Here is a 20,256-nt window from a genome sequence, read left to right on the forward strand (position 1 = left end):
TAAAGTATATGTGTCATATAAAATACAGTACAGGACCAGGAGTTTCACTATGTTTTATAGTGCTCAGAGGAAACTGCTAAAACTAATTTCTTTCTGAAATATATATACAATATGATTATATAGCATTTTCTTATACAGCCAGCAAGTTCTTTTCTTAGGTTGTTCATACCTCTCCTGAATTAGGACCCAAGCACTTACAAATATTAAATTCCTCTCATTCACTAGAAAAACATCACCATTTTTTATGAAAGTTGTTTTTAAAGTTAACAGTCTATTCTAGGCAACCAAGTTTAGCTGAAAATGTGTGAAGCATGAAAACCAACCAGAGTAGCAGCTTTCAAATACATAAACAGTAAAACCCAAGACTGCTGCTGCCATGTCATATTCTTGGACTTCAGCCATCCAATCAACTCTTAATACAAAACTAGAAGCTCTTCCATAACTTCTATAGTTAAAGATATTTGTCATCTTTTTCAATGTGAAATAATACTTTGAAATGATCTATGTACAAAAGGCGGTCAATTCAAGCTGTAATATAAATATAAATGTTTTCTTTTAAAAAGTATTTTACAGAAAGATAATTATATAGATAGTTATATACATTTGCTCATTTTACTCCTGGGCTATAAAGGAAAATTAAGGGGCCTGATACGTGCAGAAAAAAAAATTACACAAAATATACTGAAGAAATGCATGGAAGTGAGAAAAGTAAGTCATGCATTTTTTAAATTAAAATTATTAGGTTCTGTGTTTAATAGCAAGGGTATACTGAAGACGATCGATCAGTCCCACTCCAGCCAAGATGTCAAATAGGCACCTTTGCTAATGAATCATGACGGTTTTTAGTGTTTTACATGTTTTTAACAAGAAGTAAATGTTTCTTACTTCATAACACAGCACAACATGTAATGCTTTTAAAAATTCTCTGCAGGTTAATTGATTAATTCTTACCTGAAAGTTAGACTCACTAAGTACAAAACCATAAGAAATACCATGCACAATATACCACCATTCATACACATACAGACACACACTCTCTCCAGCCTCCCTCCCCAGCCCCGCCTTCAAATTTCCCCAATTAAGAAGTTCACTCAGTTTTGCCTGGGCTGCAATTTATTTCTCAAGCTAAGTCTTTCGTTGTTCTTTTTGAACGAAACACACAGTCCTTTTGCTCTTGCCCGTTCAAATTAGAAAAAGTTGTGGTTCAAAATAATGAAAACAATTTCACTTTTGTTATTAATCTTTTGTTTTAATCATAGTACTTGATAAACAGCTGAACAGGATCCTAGTTTAACAGAAGGATAAACAAGAACACTGATGACAATTTGTTACAACTGCCTTAATGTACCTTTTGCTTAATGAACATTTGAATATGCAAGAAAGTATTTTTGGAGGACACCCCAAAAGAAAACAACTTGCTGGTTGAACAACAGAAACAACGTCCTTTTTGCTATTATGTTGAAATCAAAGTCGTTTATATATAAAAATAAATGTTATGTTCTAACAAGAACATTTTAGACAATTACATCTGTGCTTAACAAAAAAATATTGGTCACTCAAGACTAGAATAATTAATATTTTAAAGGTTTTTAGATTATCAGAATGCATGGATACAACTCAACACAAACTGTAGCTGAAGGGAACCAGGACTGAAAAATATCAATTTGTCCATCTGGAATAAAAATGCAACTAAATTAACTATTTAAAATACTACCATGGAATGTGACAGTAGATATGGTCCATACCTACTATATCGGAGGGAAGGAAAGTTTAACATGTAATAATTCGTACCTTACACATTTAGTTAAATATAAACATTTGTTATTTATACATAAAGTTGCTTCCAAAAAACTATTAATAAGTGATTTAGTTGCACTTAAAATCAGTTTCATTTCTCATTTGCTGAGTATTAACTTTTCTTAATCTTAAATCAACTGTCACTAGTGCACTTTTAGTTAAAATTTCCCCTCAGATAAGTTTTAATCCTTTTAAAAGAGCCCCCTCACCTAAACCATGAATGTACAAAGTGGCAAAAGTTAATCCCTTTTAGTATAATCATAGTTTATATACTCATTTTATAGCCAATAATAAGAACAGGCTTTCCTTTGCAAAATCTCCTTCACAACTCGCAACAAATGCCACGCACTCAAAGGAAATAGTTAGGCGTGGCTAGCACTTGTAAAATGCCAAGGTCTGACAAGTCTTGTTGCTTCCTCCACATCAAGCATCTCTTACGTGAAAGAAGATTCCCTTCAGCTTGCCAAAAAGCTTCCACAAATCCAAGTTAGATGCTTCCTGGAAACAAAGATTTTTCAGCTCTGTTTGGCACAAGACTGATTCATCCTGCAGCTTTATGCTTTCCTCCACAGCACCCACACACCTCACCACAGTGATGGCATGCTCTCAAGGGGAGGTAGCAGCACATACATGGAGCAATGAACGAGAGTGCCACCAGTGCTAACCAGCGTAAGCAGAACTTGTCATCACTAGTGTCACACGAGCAAGGATCAGAGAAATCTCCTTCAGAGTCTGACATGCAGTGATACAGCATGCTCTCTGCGCAAAGCATGCAACTAACTTGGTAGATACATCTTTTAATAGGATCTGGCGCATCTTGACATTTTCCTCTGCCATTATCTTCATGATTAAACCTTTCCTGGCAGTATATACAGCGGGAACGCTCACCATCCTCTTTTCTTCTTTTTGAGTTTTTAAATTTTGATGAGGAAGGCTGAGTTTTAAATACCACAGAACTCTTTGAGTCTTTTAGGGAATTCAACTTAGTTCCATCCCCACATGGGTATAAATAGTCAGATTTTTTACTGTCTGATTTAGAAAATGGTATATTTGAGTCTGCGTCATCCCTCTCCAGATCATTCTTCCACATGTCAGGATGCCTGTAGTCTGCATAACGACGTATCAAGATGTCACGAGGGTTTATTCTGACAATTTCATCTTCGTCCTGAAAACTAACATGTCTGATTGACTTCAGTGGGACCTGGAATGGCAAAGTAAGAGAAGTTTACTATGGTGAAGTCCCAAATTTATGTCCACCTACAATGTAAATCTTAGATTAGAAAATTAAAAAATCAAGACTTCTTTCCCTTGCTGTCTGAGGATAAAAAATTCAGCTCTTTTCTCACTACTGCAATTTACAGACTTCCCCACAATAATGAGTCTTTTGCAGTGTATTAGGTCTATGAGCTTTAGTATTCTTTCCTGACTTTTTAGTATCGTGTAAGAGCTTTGGCTGCTTTGGTATATGCATAAAACTTGATGCTGTTCTGTGAATTATGCTCAAAATTAGCGTGTTAACATCTTGAAGCAGAAACTAATTCCACAGATTAATTATGCCTTATGTGCTGATTTCATGTGATGATCTGCTTCTTTAGGACTAACTCCCTGATACATTCACTATTGTGTTATCCAGGGGAAGCTTTCCTTAATTCCTGCTCCAAGTTTTCAAACTCTCTCAAATTTGTAACAAGAGCATGGAATACTGGTTATTTATTGACAAAGCTGTATTCTAGATGAGGATTTTGCCATATGAAGAATAATATTCAGTATGACGATCAATCAATAACAGCAGCTTCTGAATGCATCTCCCCTTAGCTAATATACAGTACTTAAATTGATTAGTTTAGGACACCAGCAGGCAAAGACCCAAGTGTTTCTTAAATTCTCAGCTCGTAATGAAATGACCATAATTTAAGACCTTCTACCTCAAGAGGCAAGTAATAAGGAATGTGCTAAACACATACAAAACCAGCAGAGAAATAAGAGTTTTTGTTTATTCTGTCTTACAATGAATGGGCATGGGGGCATGAAAAAGTTGTCAAAGGTGACAAAGTTGATAGAATCATCCAAACTGAAATACTGCAGGCCTTAGTGTAAGATAGCAGATTGCTACTAAATGTTACTGAAATCACATTACAAGTGACTTGCAAGAAAAGGTGCAAATAATGACAGAATAAAAATTTAGCACATGTGTATAGAAGTAGCTCCTGAAAATAGCAGACAGTGCAGCAATAAAGCAAGGGTCTCAGTATGCCCCAGTATTTCTACCTGACAGGCAGGCAATTATTTTCTTACACTGTGGGGCTATTATAATCAGAGCCAGATTATGAGTAGGCTTCAAGTCAAATTCTGCCTTTTTCTCTGTCAAGTGCACAGCCTGTAAACCATCTCACAGAAAAGACAAAAAAACCCTCCCCTCCCTAACCTATTAGTCTTATAAATTCTTCCAGAACTGTGAATTACTTGGGAATAATCTTTGGCATCAGTATTGTTGCTTGGAAAGTGTTTACCTTATTAGTACTCAAATTAATGAGAATTAATGTGTCACCATTCCATGGTGAAGGACAACAACTGAACTGCATGTTCCTAATCTGTTGCAGTGTGTGAAACTACTGAAGATGATGTTTTAGGTTAAAACACTTCTATGTCGCTTTGCACGTGTCTGTGCTCCTACTGCGCAGAAGTCTGCATGTCCTGGTTTTGGGGTAGGAGACAGAGAAGGAAAGGAGGAAGGCAGCTGGAAAAGAGGAAGGAAGAGCTTCTTAAAATATGCTGTCTTCTGATTATGTAAGAATATCTGTAGCCTGCTCTAACCATCACTTCCCTGCTCAACAATCCTTGTGTGATGAGTACAGAACTGTAATTAGAGATGCTTTGCCCTGGGACTTTCAACTGGAGTACGCTAATAAGAATCTTTTTTTTCTTGGCTCCAAGCCACATAGTTGAACTTCCACAAGGTTTCAGGGATACAGGGAGAAGAAAGGTTATATCCTATTCAGTTAACATTGCTCCTCTTCCATACTTCCCCCCAAGCTCTTATGCAAGCAGTTAGGCTTCCCCTTTGCTTATAAAAGCAGACTGCTTCTCAGCCCTATTCTGTTTTCAGAATTCCAAGAGGAAGAATCTATTGTTTAGCAAAAATAATTAGATGGCTAATTGGCTTTTTTGAACATTTTACAGCATAAATTCATTTAAGAAGCCGCAAAAGTAATTAGAATTCCATATGTTACAGGCATAAAGGGTCCTTACCCCACTGTCCACATAGAATATTATGCATGCACATAAGACATTAAATAAAACCCATTGTTTAAAAGAAAAAAAACCCTAATACCTCAACACAAAAAACCCACCCTCAACCTCCCATTGCCCAGACAGCTAGTAGCCATTAAAAATCACTACAAATACTAGCAACTGTAGAATCTGACCTCTCCTTATCCTTTGAAGGCTTTTTATTTGTTTGAGCAGAACACACCACATACATAGAACTCATTTATTTTTTTCAAGTCCCAAGCCAAACACCAAAAAATGCTTAACTGGCATGTTACAAATAAGGCACCACTACATTCTTTATGCCACTGATATTAAGAAATACTTTTGAGTGGGAAATGCTGAAAAATAAGCAAAGTGGAGAAACGCTGGAAAAACTTTGTGTATGAAGAGCATTGTTAAATGGTACCCATGTGAAGTACATGAAAATTTATCAACAATACACAATCCAAAGTCAGACAGGTACAAATACCAGCAAAATTTAATGAGAATAATGCATTCAGTCCTCTAAATAGTCAAAATTGTATAGTATAAATGTCATCTATGTGAAGCTGAAGCAGGAAGGGAGGAAGAATGTTACAGCAAACTGGAATTCCACATAGAATCTGATTCTGAACATGATTAGCCAACCAGAAATTAGGCAGAAAATTTTTGTTGATGCAACTGAACGCACAAGTATCGTACCTTACTTGAAGGGGTGCACCTTTAGACAAGGCACAGTCACTTGCTTGGTACTGTAGCCTTTGCTGTTTCTCCTCAAAGAGATACACCTGATTTTGCTCAGCTTACAACTTCTCAATATGAAGACACCAGCAGCTGCCTACATCATCGCAAAGTACTACGTTTAACACACATTTGTGTATCAGAAGCTGGAAGGCTGAAGGACTTGAGTGTTTTTTTACTAACAGTCAAAATACTACAGGTAAAGATCTGAATTGTCATTAATCACTTCTTTAGTTTGAGCAGGTACTTCTTGAGTTATTCAACTTATGAGCACAGTAAGAGTGTTCAAACTTATTTACTGAAAATTGAAACAAACTCAGTAATTAGCTCAAGATCTGCTGTGCCACCTGGTCACATGCATGGAGTTTAGCAGAGCCAGTGCAGTGCATACACATGCAGAACGTAAGGTTTTGGTGACCTGCCTATGTTCTAAATGTGTGTACCACAAGACCATGCAAAAAGCTGAATGTGTCTGTTGCTTGCAGGTGGTTCTACAATATGAGAAGAATATTTAAAAAAATATCTACTTAAATTGTCATGGAATGCCCCATAACTTCAGTTTTCAAGAACTGAATGCTAGCGTTGTCATTTGAAAGAAATTTCTGTTTCATGTCTATCAGACAGACACAGACTAATCAGTTTAATACAAATAAATTATCATTTTCTCAGCAGTCAATTTCATACATGCTCTTAAAACGTATAAAACATGTATTTTAAGCTGCTGCACTTTTCTTTACAATACAGGAAGACTAAGAGCACATACATCACTGGTTACTGTAGCTATTAAATATTAGGTGCAATAACCGAATTACCCATCCGTTCTATTCTAAAAAATATTTAGAATTCTCTTTGCAAGTAAATGGGAAGAGGGAAAAATATGTACTTGAACAGAAACAAAAATATGAGATGACTTACATGAAGAGATAATTCGAGTAGATCAATGATTAAAAATCAAAAATTAATAATTTCAAGCTCCTTAGTTCTCCAGATAACACTGTTTGCTTCGTTTTCCCAGTAAAGCAGCTTAAGAGCAGCTGATACAAGACTTTAGTACAATCCTATTTTTCTCTGCAAAAATAACTAAAAAGCTTTACTTCAAGCAGCAGAAATATTTTTTGGTAAGTCTTCAGAACTACTTGAACTTGCATTCTGCTTTGACTTCTGCTATTCAGCATATTCTAAAAGCTTCCCATGTGTTTGATTCTAGACATAAGACCATCAAATTAATTATTATCCAACTTATTAAGACTACTTCTACAGTCTACAAAAACTGTCAGTTCTTTTAGCTTTAGAAAAAACCAAAAATGTATAGTGCTAAAGGAAAAGCTGTACCAATGGCTGAATACTTTTCATACATAACTGATATACTAATATATATTTTTTCCTTTCTGTACCAAAATAGAGTATTTTAGTTTAAATAGGCATTTAGAAAGCATAAGCAATGTTTCAATAAAAATATTTAGCAGAAGTGCCCTACTGTACAATGCATCCAAGCAATTTTAAAGATACTTTTCAATATTTCTAATCAAAACAGTATTATTATACATGTAACCAAGATTGAGCTAATACCCAATTAACATTTTCTGAAAAAAAAGGCTGCAGATAGTGAAATCTGCAATACAAAAACAGACTTCAAAGAAATTAAAGGTTTATTCATGTAGTCTGGTGCATTACAAAGATAGGCAAATACCTTCACAAAGCTTTACCTCTGCCATAATAATGCTATAATATTTCAGCTGCAAAGCTTATATTGAACATTTCAAGAAGTTGAGAGCACATGGACTTAGCACGCAGTACTTTCTTGTCAGAAACTACGTACTGTGCCATTAATACAGCAAGTAAAGTAAGGACTGCTTCTTTTACTGGTATTCTTACCTGGTTAGGTTGGCTAGGAAAACAGGCTCTTCTGGTGTTGAAATCCTCAAAGGTTGAAGGCCTTAAATTTGCACTGTTGTAAGTTTCACTGGTTACTACAGTTTCATGTTGAAAAAGGTGATCTCTCATTAATGAACCTGATGTATTTTCTTGAGCAGTCTAGAACACATAAGAACTCCCTTGAAATGATTTTTGCATTTATATAAAAACAACACCAAACCCACCAAGTTCATACATAAATGTGTTACTATTCTATATAACGTGCTAGAGGCATCTATAAACACAAGTATTCTTAAATGCACATTTTTTAAAGCATTCAGAAGTAGGCAAATACTTACTTTGAGTCAGCCTTGGTAAATACCGAATTTCTCTGCAGACAGTACACAACTTGGGCACTAGAGATACATGCCTTTGAAACTCAGTTGCCAAATCAGACTTCTTTAAGGAAGTAGAGATTAACCTGTCTCTGAGATGATGTTTAACTACCCACGAGCCTACCAGTATTTACAAAAACACAATTGGAGAAAAAAAAATTTCTGAGACTACTAAGGCAAAAGCTAGTCAGATCTTTTAACAAATTAAAAGCAAAATCAGCTGGAAGAGAAAGTCAGTTTTAACCTATACTGGCCCAATTAAAATATCTAATTGAAGCAAGTGTGAATTAAACAACTAATGACTGTCTTTTTGCAATTAAAGTTGTATCAGGCAATCTGATACAAAAGTGAGACCATGAAGCAACATATAATGAGATATCTGCATTGACCTGTGCCATTCAGAATAAGGAAGAGGAAGTATGTTTGGGTGGAATACTGGCTTGTAAGATGATCCAATTTCTGAAATGAATACAAAAACAAACAATTCTCATTCTTTAAGCTTGACTGACTGGGACATACTTAGGATACAGCAGAGCATTTTGATACAAATTCCACTGGGCTGCCAAAAATGCACTGTATGATATTTTGTTTGCATTGAGAGATGCTGTAAAGTTAACTGGCTGTCATAATCTGATAGCACTGAAAAAATTCTGGCATCATCCAGCTTCCAGCAATGCGACTGTTTCAGCTTTATTATATGGATTTATATGCATCAAGAAAACATTCAGAAGAAAAGAATAAAAATACTACAGAAAAATACTGAGGCAGAGACAAACCTGAAGTTTTGGCAGGTTAAATATTGACTCTGAATCATTAGTTTTCACCTATCAAAATACTTAAGGAACTTATTCCAGGGGTACCTTAGTACCTCACATACATAAAAGCCTAATGTATCAAGTTCTAAGACATCTAGATAATATGAAGTAGACTGTCTGTAGCTAATTTTGTAGAAGAAAGAAAATAATTACATCACTAAGAATTTATATATTGTTCAGAAGCACTGTGTGGGAAAACATTAAATTTAGTAATTAATTAATGATCAGCGTAATTACTACTAGAGAGCATACACCCCAAGAAAGACAATAGCTCACTCAATCAGGTTAAAGTTCCCCTGAAAAATTTTGAAGACAGGCAAAACACCAAAAAGAAGTACTATTTGCAGATCCTTGAGCATGACACCACCACAAAGTAATTGACCCTGTTATTGTCAAAATCAAATTTTCTGGTCAAACACTGTTGGGAAAGGAGTATAAAAGAAATGTTGGAATGACTGACAACAATTAGACTTCATATATGTATACTTATTTTTAGAGCAAAAAGCATCAAATATTAGTGCAATAACAAACATCTTCCTAGCAGGTGGTACTCCTGCAGATACATTGCCCAATGACATAAAAAGCTTCCAAAACAGTGGTTCAAACCACAGAAGAGCTGTATTCAAAATGAGGAAGAAATGCCTACAACCATTTTTGGTCTGAGCAATGTTAAAAATTACTACAAGCATTTAAACTAGCAGCTAGAAGCCATTTTACAGAAGCCACAGTGATAAGCATCCCCTTTCCCTTTCCCCTGGCTATTATAAATTTGAATGGTCTAGGGAGAAGGGAGCAAGCTGCAAAAACTTCTACTCCTTCCTTCTGAAGGAAAAAAGGCATACTACCCACAAGCCAGTCTTTATCTCTGGGTGAGATTTGCAGCAGCCTGCATTATTTCCTGTCCCTGCAGGTGGTTCACACCTTTTTTGCTTTAAAAATAAACTACCTACACTATAGAGCAAAAAAGGACACACGCACACGCTCACACAGGCAGACACGTACTCCACTTGGCAGTCAAGGAGGGCTCCATCTAATGAAGGACACAGGCACAGATCATCTCTTACTGTGCTAACTAGCAGTGCCAGATGATGTACGAAACCCAAACCTTAATCTTGAAGCAAACCTTTGTGCCCTATACACAGCAATTATCAAAGAATGCTTTTAGAAAATTCCAACACAGATACCACAATTCAAACTAATTGACTTCAAGGACAAATTTTGGGGTGGCAGCAGACAGAGAAAGGCATCTGACCTTTTGTAAGGCAAGAACTCGCCAGACAGCATTTTGGAAAGCACAATGCTCAGCTTACCAGCCTATATGCTACAGGTAAGTGGACACAGACTAACTTCTGGTATTAAAATGAAAAGCAATCATGTCAGTTATGATCTTCTTTAGCCAATAAATATTCACTGTGCTGAATTACAGAAATGCTAGATGAACACGCTGAACTCTCTGCTTTTAATTAAACTGTAGTTTAGATTCACTCAAACTACATTTATTAGTATCCAAAAACCTTTTCATTGGACAACACTTCCTGCTCCAATGTGATGTTTTATGACAAGGTCATAAACACCTGAAAACCCACATTTTTAATGGAAACACTGACAATCTGAAGTAGGAAACAAAAGTGGTATTGAAAATGCATTTAAGTAAGAAGCAAATATATAAAGTTTTCCACAAGAACATATACAGAACAAATATACAGAATATCACGCAGTAACACAGATGCACACATTCTCCTTTTCTACTGTCCAAAGCAATTACACCGCCCACATTCAATATTCTTTAACCACAGCCTACAAAGTACAGTGCTGGCATAGGTTATTCACTATCATCTGTAAAGTAACCTACGCCAGTTTTTAATGCACAACGGAAATCTGGTTTGCTCCCAGCTGCTGGTATAATAATTACTGTCCTATGGTTGCTAAGAGATACTCTGAATTTTTTTCCAAGACTACTAAAACATTTCTGTGCACACAAGCAAAAGGATGCTGGGTAAAGCAATAAAATGACTCCAGCTGTAGCTCTCCAGCAGAATTCAAAGCCAGATGACAGCTGTAGAGAAAATGAAAACCAGACTGAGCTTCTCTTGTTCTTCAAATTTTCTCTCCTTACTTCTCCCAGTTTGCCAGAGTTAAGTCTGGGAGAGAATTCAACATTGTTCTGCAAACATTGTTAAAAATGTTCTCCTCTAAGTTTAATGATTACACAGAAGGATGGATGAGAGACCACATTTCCGCTGCATCCAAGTTCTTGCATTTACTTCCCATGAGGCCCAAAAATCTGCTGTTTAATGCTAACCAACACAAGAAATGCTTTTTCCTTAATTTCTCAATTGTGAATAAATGATACAGGTTTCAGAAACATCTGAATGACTTCCTTCTGCTTTAGCTATTTCTGAGACTGATGGAGCAATATATTTGGCAAAGAAACTATTATTTTCAGGTATGTGTTTTTGACATAGGCTGAAACATTACCTAGATTACTCTGAATATTTCGTATAGTTTAAACTAAAAAATAAGACATTTGACATGCCTCTTTCTTCAAAGGCTTTTCTACCTGAATATATAGAGAACAGTACATGTAAAGCGGCTGCTAGGAATAATGGTGAGGAAAAAAATATATAATTCCTCCTGCTTTTTAAATACAACTCCAACAAAAAAAGCTTAATAAACCAAAATGATTGAGCACAACATATGAATAGATTTATTTGAAATTGACAATTTGAATGAGTATTACTTTTAGTTCTAAGAATTGGACCTAAGCAATTTATTAATTGCACTAAATATTTCTAATCTTTCGTGTTTTACCATGTAGTATTGTCTTATCCATAAAACAATAGTGTGTCAAGAGTAAATTATTTCACATTTCCTTACAAGTCATAATGTTATTTTAGTAAAATAAAACTTCTGCAAACATTTTGTTAGAGGAAAAACAAATTGAGTGGTCATTAAATGCACTTATGAAGAGGTCACTAAGTAGTGTATTTACAAAGAGGCACATGAACAATTAATGTCTTCCCTGCCTGCACCAAAACCCCTTAAGGGGCATGTAAGTTGCAGGTCTTTTCCCCTTCCTACTAACAAAAAGTCCAATGTACTTACTCCTGAAAGAACAAGCCAACCTTTTTATTTTCTGCTTACAATTTATCAGTCTACAGTTTTCTTCTGGCACTGCATAAGTGATCCAATTCTTATTACTTCAAAACTGTTAAAATGTGTTAGTAGCCTATAAATAACACCAATATGGCTGAATCAACAAAACCTGAAAGAAATTAAAGCTCAAGTACTCTATTTTTCAGTTCACAAAAGCAAGACCTATGCATCACAGGATTCAAAACCCCCACAAAAATAACTTAAAATGCATGAGCTCTAGATTTCATTTAGATTTACTTCTAAGGAGAAAAGAATTTTTTTACATATTTTTTTTTTAAACTAAGCCAGATGAATTTTAGAGCAAGAAGTTTACAATTGGTAGAGGAAAAGAATCTGAGCCAATCTTTTAACAAACAAGCAAACTGACTTACACAAGCTGCTCATTTACTACATTAAAAATGCAAGATTTTATACCAAAAACATCTAAACTTCATAACAAAACAAATTCCCAATGTGTATTTCCATGTAAGTACATATACATTTCCAGGTTCCATTTACCAACATTACAGGAAGTCAGACAGCTCTGCTTTAACTCATTTGTGTATTTCTATTTGAAATTAATCAGGTAAGACTAGGGCTTATTTGATGATAGGAAAAATTTGCATCTAATAAGTTAATTAAACAACTGAAAATAATTGTAATAATCTAAGCAACCATGAAAACCCTTAAGCGATAATATTTTAATACTAGGATTTTAACATTATTTGTGAACAACAAAGAGGCTAAAGAAACTATAATGAAGGTATGTCTTCTTAAAATGATAAATTTGATCTTCAGCAAAAAGAATGCCTTCTCTGGGAGATTTTATTTACAAAATGCAAATAAAAAAGTCAAAAATTTAGTGAACCAAGGTATAACATAACAAGCCAATTTCTAGCCTAGAAGGCACAAGACAAGAGTGCAGTTTTTTATTTACATTTAAAGTATGCAAATACAACTTTTGGACAATGACTATTTCTGCTAACTACTTCTATAAAATGTGATAATACTTATTAAAAAGAAGCATTGAGATTTCACAGTCAGATGATAATTTTTGATCTTATTTGGATCCTTTTATTTATTCTTCGTAGCACCAAATATAACCAGCCAGTAAAATAATTTATGAAGCATGTTTAGCCTTCTTCATCTAGTCATCTTCATTAAAAAACGAAACAACAAAAACAAGCCACTGTTAATGAAATTTATGTACAAACTAAATACTATACTTATACTTCAAATGTACACTAAATATTGGATTCCTGCTGTGTAAGATGACTAGAACAGTATAGGAAAAATTACTCATTAATATTCTATCCATACTCTAAAAAGCCCTTGCATAGATATACTCCAAAATACACTCAAAAATACTAATAGAGACTTTAGAAAACAGATTATAAAATAAACAGGGAAGCAAAAAATCACTAAGCCTTTTAAACTACATAGAGGTGGCAAGAAGTGGGGGACAAGTCAGCATGACTCCTCAAATATTCAATATATTATCTTTAAAGAAAGATGGTTTTACCCATCAAGTTAAAAAGACCCTGGGGTATCCACTTTCACTTATCAGAGTATCAACCTTGGGAGGGGAAGGAATTAATAATTTGAAAGAGAATGTGGACTATTCAGTATTTCAAAGGTATTCTTGGAGACTAGACCTGATGCCTGTAACTAAAATGCTGCAATTTTTCTACACTTATGTTCATTACCCTGCAATTACAGTTTCGTTATTGATACATAAACCTGGTTTAGATGAAGCATAGCTAAAACCAGGGTGGATTCTGTTTTTCCTGCATTTCCTTTTTTCTCCCCCCTTGGGTATTGTTATTGATAGACAATACTAGTATCATTTATTTTACTTCGGTATGCAGAGATATGGTAAGAGATATTGGCTAGCTTTTTTGTCTTTAGAAAACAGGACATCTATCCACAGCACAAATCCACTATTAAGCAATGTGTATTGTGATAAAGTCATTAAGTATGTTTTCCTGTCTAAAATGTAAAAGACAATTCTACCAGCAGTTTGTACCACACAAGATTGTTTCTACCTGTACTATATATATAGTGTGTATTTTTATAATCTGTTTTATAGACATTTTTAAAAATATATGCATTTATTTTTTTAAATGGAAGATAAAGTAAACCTATATTTACATATGTAAATAGGTGGTGTATTGATATTCACATGTATATACAAGAGATGTTGTAAATACACTTTTCTCCACTTTCCCAATAACAAATTTGTAACTATAAAGAATCTCAGATATTTTCCTCAATTTTGGCATCCTTATATAGAAATGTAATAACTAGGCAGCAAAATCAAGAGGTAATTGGTTTGTTCTAATCTCATTAGGCCTGTTCAATTAGAAATGGCTCAATTATTAATCCTTGCAACAAACCATGTTTAAGCAAGTCTTTTAAGAGTTGATTAAGGACTGCATTAACTTTGGCACACATTTCCTTCACCCTGTCAAAATCTCATTTCTTTTTAAAATCTGAAATATCTAATATTTATAGCAATTTTACTTTCAAGTGCCTTAAAATAAAGCACTGCAAATAAAGAACAACAGGTGGTTGCACAGCCAACACTTACACAAAGAAATACATTTCTTCTACCACAAAATGAAAAGATATCAGGAGACTTCTGTATTGCCACTGCATTGCAGTATCCTTTCTAAATACTTGACTCTCAGTCTCCTATCATAATATCTTCAAAGCTGGCTGCTAATTTTCTTAATTTTATGTTGCAGAGGTTTTACACTGGATCTATTTACACTGATACAGAATTTATTATTGCATAAGTGACAAGACTCTTTCCCAGAAGAAATCACTTAGTAACACTATCGGTTTTCTGAATAGTCACTAAGACCCCTGAGTCAACTTGTTTTTTACAATCTTCATATTAATTTAAATATCTGCACTCTGAAAACTGAATATATGTGTGAATGAAGACACGGCTTTCCCTAAAACCATAAATAAGAATGAAAACATGACAAGTATACATAGACACAAGTAGGATTTACTCAGCTATATTATAGTTATTTACTCTCTCTGTGTATATATATCTATATATCTCCATAATTTTTTTTATACTGGCTTTTTAATTACATGGATCTTGGATATTACCAGGCAGTACTATGCATCAGTGTTACAGTACCCATGGTATATGATATGGTACACATGTAAAGCACTGTAACTCTGAAGCATGGTTGGACAAATTTTTATCTCTTAAGCCATTATGACTTACAGAAATTGAATAGTGTGAAAAAGGATCAATAAAAACTTGAATCTCAACAAGAGACTACTTTATCTTCAGTGTGTTTTTAAAAATCATCTGAACTTCTCTCTTTGGACTAGATTCTTTTAACCATTGTCTCGGTATCAACTCTAACCATTTTATGTTAGAAGTGCTTTATCACTGCGAAGTGAAATCTAAGAAAACAAACAGGATGTACAAGTAAAGAAATTCTTCATCCCTCTATTTTCTTTTTCCCAGAAGAATATTTCATATTTCAATAAAATCAAAGAGGACATATAACTTGAACAGACATTTTGAACTTAAAAATTAAACTCAGGATAGTTAATGATCCTATAGATTAAATAATGACTACTTAGTTTAGGACAGACAGTATAGTAAGTCTTCTAGATAATTGTTCTGGAACTTATTTCATTAAACTGAATTTTGCTATTGCTCTTATTTTGCTTAGTCTCACTAATGACAGCAAAATCTGTTCAGTACATTTGCAAAAGAAAAAATGCACAATTAATTTAAAAATTTACTCACTTGAAAGCAGTCTTCTGCCACTTCAACATCACTTTGGGAGGGTGGATAACCTTTACATAAAGAAGAAAAAAAAAAAGTAGACAAGGTTATTTTCTTCTTATTTACACTTACTGCTTCCAATAATCCACACCATCTCTCAATATCCAGTGATGATGATATAAATATTCTTGTTCACTTTTTTAATCTATAGATCACTGTATTTCAAGTTGATTTAGTAAGCATTGCTCATTTCTACATTCTGCATTTTATATTCTGAGTATTCCTAGCCACACTCCTCTCTCTTGTCCCCAGCTTTCTTATAAAAGCATTTTCAAAGTCTTATCAGCAGTCAGAAGCAAGGGAGTATATTCCTTTTAATGTAGCATTTTGAAAATTAAAGGCAGACACATTTGGTTGGCATGAATGCATACTGTGCTGTATTTTGCTGTAAATCAGCAAAAATTGAAACTGTAAGACCCTAAGAGAAAAAAATGACTCTTATGTTCTCTAATTATTTGTCTTGAAGGGATATAGATGATATCAACACAATTCAAGAGCAGTCATTATAGTATGTCAAAAAGCATTTCCCTTCAGAAACATGTTCCTCCCTTTCTTAGGAGGACAACACACATAAAATCCCTAAATAAAGTTACTTTTTACAAGTCTGAAAGAGTTGTTCTTTCAATTCAACAGACACCTGTTCTCTTCCCTCCTTGTCTCAATCCAGCAATACATTTATCATTTTCAGCTCAGAATCTAGGCTTGATGATATCCTTCAGTTTGTTCACTGGTTTCCATGAATTCAATTAAGCTCTGGAACCAGTTGGCCATATTGCTATCTGAGTAAATTCTTCTACTGTTCCTAAAAACCTTTCCTCAGAACTACACTGTCAGCTGTTAGTAAAAACTAAACTATTAACTGAAAGTATGTGCAAATAAAGAGAGCACTCAACAGGTCACAAATCATTCAACTTCCTAGCTTATCCTATAAGAACACAGGAGTTGCAAAAAGCTGCTAAGATCCAAGTGAGAGAATATAACACTCCAGCTTCCTCCATTTCTTCACATCTAAAAGAAAGAGGCAATGCTTTATTATGCAGGGGTGTTTCAGGAAATTACTTTATTAGTGTCTGTGAAACAATTTAAGACACTTGGATGAATGGCACTTTAGAAATGCCAGTACTATTTCAAAAACTATTAAAATCTCAATATACTATAGTTTAATCCACATGCTTAAATACTGTCAGTGTTAATGTTACACAAAGTGCTTTGACATCTAATTTAGTAAACACTCAATGTCCCTCCACCCCACCAAGTCTTTCACCTGAAATATGTACCTTGAGAAATATCCTCTACTGCTCTCCGAATACCTCTATCAAATGCTCTTGCATCAGCAGGACTCTGAAATGTGAGGCCAAACTTTTTGTCATCAATCTTCCAGTGGTAAAAAGTAGGAGTAACTTTGTTGTAAACGAGGTCTTTCTTTAATGTGCATTCCAAGACCACCTTTCAGGAAGAAAACAGAAGGAAAAGATATCAATGACCAATATATCAAATTTGAGAACAAAAGGAAGTCTTTGTGAACTACCTAAAAATATACATCATAAGAGCAGATAGAGGTCTCTTTTCAAATTTCTTCCTGCTACAAGGATGTAATTTTAACTTCATTTGCATTATGGCCAAATTATTCACTATTGGTTGCTGATAAGTGTTATGGGTTGAAGACACAATTTGTTTACTGAGTCAACCTTCCTATTCAAAAATCTCATACTCACAAAAGTATCTTATACCTGCAACAACCAGTACAGATTTGATAGATGTTCAGCAAATAGGTCACATCCCCCCAAAAAGCATTATGTGTGCTGATACCAGATTTTGCTGTATCACTGGGATCTACAAAATCTTTTAGCACTAGGCTAACTTCATGCTGCTTTCAGGAAGATTTTCAGATGTCTCCCAGAAAGGCTACTAGACAAGTGAAAGTAATACAAGAGAATTGTTTTAAAAAATGAAATTAATAAAACTTAAAATCTTTATGAATGTACTACTGCCTGCACCTAGACAAAAATACATTTGTGGCTCATGTTCAGCTATAAAGAACCAGTAACTAGGAATAATTAACAGAATTATTTGGCCTAAAAAATCATTACTGGTATACATGCACATTCAGTTATGAAGCAAAGTCACAGTCTTCACATAGAATCATAAAATAGTTTGGGCTGAAAGAAACCTCAAAGACCAACTTGTTCCAACCCCCCTGCCATGGGCAGCGACACCTTCCACTAGACCAGGTTGCTCACAGCTCCATCCAAGATGGCCTTGAACACTTCCAGGAACTGAGCATTCACCACTTTTCTGGGCTACCTGTTCCAGTGCCTCACCACCCTCACAATAAAGAATTTTTTCCTAGTATGTGATCTAAATCCACCCTCTTTAAATTTGAAGCCATTCTGCCTTGTCCTGTCACTACATGCTCTATTAAATAATCCGTCTCCAGCTTTTTTTGCAGGCTTCCTTCAGGTACTGGAAAGCCCTATCATTTCTCCTTTAAATAATCTGGTTTTAAAAATATATTTGAATATTTAGTTTACTGGCAAAAATTATTTTAAGCAACATTTTTACACTGAGTGTTTCTTGATTTAAAAAAACCCAATGTGAACAAGAAAGTATGGAGGGAGGTGCATTGATCTGCTCCCATAGCAGTACAATAAAGCTCCCAGCAAGACAACTTGTACCTCTGTATCGGTATTTGATGATGAAGGCTTACACTGAGAGATGAATGAGGAATTTCAATATTCTATCATTTCAGTAATATTCTATAATTTCATTGATGCACTTTTAGAATTCTAATTTTTTGTTTTGTTACATATGTGGCTTTTTGAGAGAAAAAATACAAAATTCCTCACAGGATGTGGTAAAATTAGTTTAAGTATAAACAACTGAGAAAATACCCTCCAATTAAAAAAAAGAAATAAATCTGTACTTAGGTTATTCTTACATATTCTTTGTGTTCTTCTTCTCCTTTCATTGTCTAATTATTACATAGGCAAATAGGTTTTTTCTCTTGTTCTTCATTATTCATTCCCCCTACACCCCACCAGTAATCATCTTCTCTCAACTGTTATTGCCTTTTACCTCTGCCTCTAGAAGGGTAATATTCTTTCTGCACATATAAACTCATTCAGCACTAAAATAATTTTTTTGTTTCTCCACTCGGAACTCCCTAAATGGTCAACAATATGTAGGTAAAACTGCCTACAAGAAAACATAGAAAGGAATCTAACTATTTGCTGTAGGTCTGCAGGAAAAGGTGCTGCAAGAAGAAAAAAAGTATAATTCTGCAGTTCTAAGGTGTATCAAATAATCGTTCTTTGTTCCTCTGGATGATTTTAAACTCGCTTCCTCCTTCAAAGAGCAGTTAAAAATGAAGGCTTCTCACACCACTGCCTTTTCTAGGTCTGTGAGCTCTTTAGGGGGACCTCTAATACATTAACACCAACTATTTTCACAGTCTATTTTGTGTGCATCAACACAAAACATCAACAAAAAGTACTGCAAGCCTGATTTTATAGCATCACAATGAATTTCTGGTCCCGAAGGAATTAATCCAGATTACTTAATACTGAAAATTCATATCCAGTAACAATTTTACCACTAGAGATAAAAACTGGATTAAAACTTCACTAAGTAGGAGCTATGATTTTCAAAGACACGCAAACCAAACTAGAAAATCCCCAGACCAACTCACTCCACCCCAAAAAGCAACACTCACCCCCCACTTCCAACCCTCACATTTTATATGACAAGCAATGATTAACAAAAAACATCCCATCCAACACTGCAATTGTTTTCAACTTGATTCAAGGAAACAATACATTTGAGGGGATGACACTGATTTTTCCCATCTAAACCTGTATGAAAACAGACCAGTTAACACATAGGATATAAGTGAAAGGGCACTGAAAAGGGAAAAATATGTTGCATCAAAATTGTATGTGTTATCAGATATAAGAATCTATACAAGAAAGACTTGATGCCTGCCCGACCTCAGAGAAAACTCAAAAGCTACAGGTCTCAATTAGCAGTGGGACACAAATTTATAAACATTCAGCCCTTCAATAGTTTTTGTTACATCCAGAAATACAAAAAATCCAAATCAAATAAAAAAAACATACCAACCATCCCCTGAAGCATTTTTCTCTCCCTGAAACACTTCTATGCTTTGCAGCAATAGTGAATTTTTAAACTGTGAACCTTAATTTTGCTAATGGTTTCTTTTTGCTCAAGCATACAAACTATCACTGGGGCTGGGGAGGAAGTATCCTCATACACATATTCTCTAAGGTCTGGAAATGGAAACGAAGCCTTTTCAATGCAGATATATTTCAAAACTCCGATTATATTTTAGTGCACTTTGCTATGGTTCAGAACTCTCCACATCATAGGTGAACATCATATACTCTCCCACGCAGTTACCCAAAATAAGCACTCCCAAACCTTTTTAGGTAGA

General features: G+C 34.7%; 1 protein-coding gene across 3 annotated transcripts in view; it reads right to left on the reverse strand.

The window, feature by feature from the left end:
- Positions 1-1,228: 1,228 nt before the first annotated feature.
- Positions 1,229-20,256, reverse strand: part of SPRED1 (sprouty related EVH1 domain containing 1) — a 58,515-nt gene continuing 39,487 nt past the window's right edge. For all 3 annotated transcript variants that reach the window (XM_042047083.1, XM_042047084.1, XM_042047085.1), the window contains exons 3-6: positions 17,084-17,252; positions 15,768-15,817; positions 7,663-7,821; positions 1,229-2,998 (exon numbers count right to left, since the gene is read on the reverse strand). In XM_042047083.1, coding sequence (XP_041903017.1) covers positions 2,339-2,998; positions 7,663-7,821; positions 15,768-15,817; positions 17,084-17,252 — 1,038 coding nt within the window. In that variant the 3' untranslated portion in view covers positions 1,229-2,338. The remainder of the gene's footprint in view (positions 2,999-7,662; positions 7,822-15,767; positions 15,818-17,083; positions 17,253-20,256) is intronic.

Source organism: Corvus kubaryi, unplaced genomic scaffold (genome assembly GCF_017639235.1).
Source record: "Corvus kubaryi isolate FWS band 111438036 unplaced genomic scaffold, C.kubaryi_AGA036_p1.0 66, whole genome shotgun sequence".
Taxonomy (NCBI): Eukaryota; Metazoa; Chordata; class Aves; order Passeriformes; family Corvidae; genus Corvus; species Corvus kubaryi.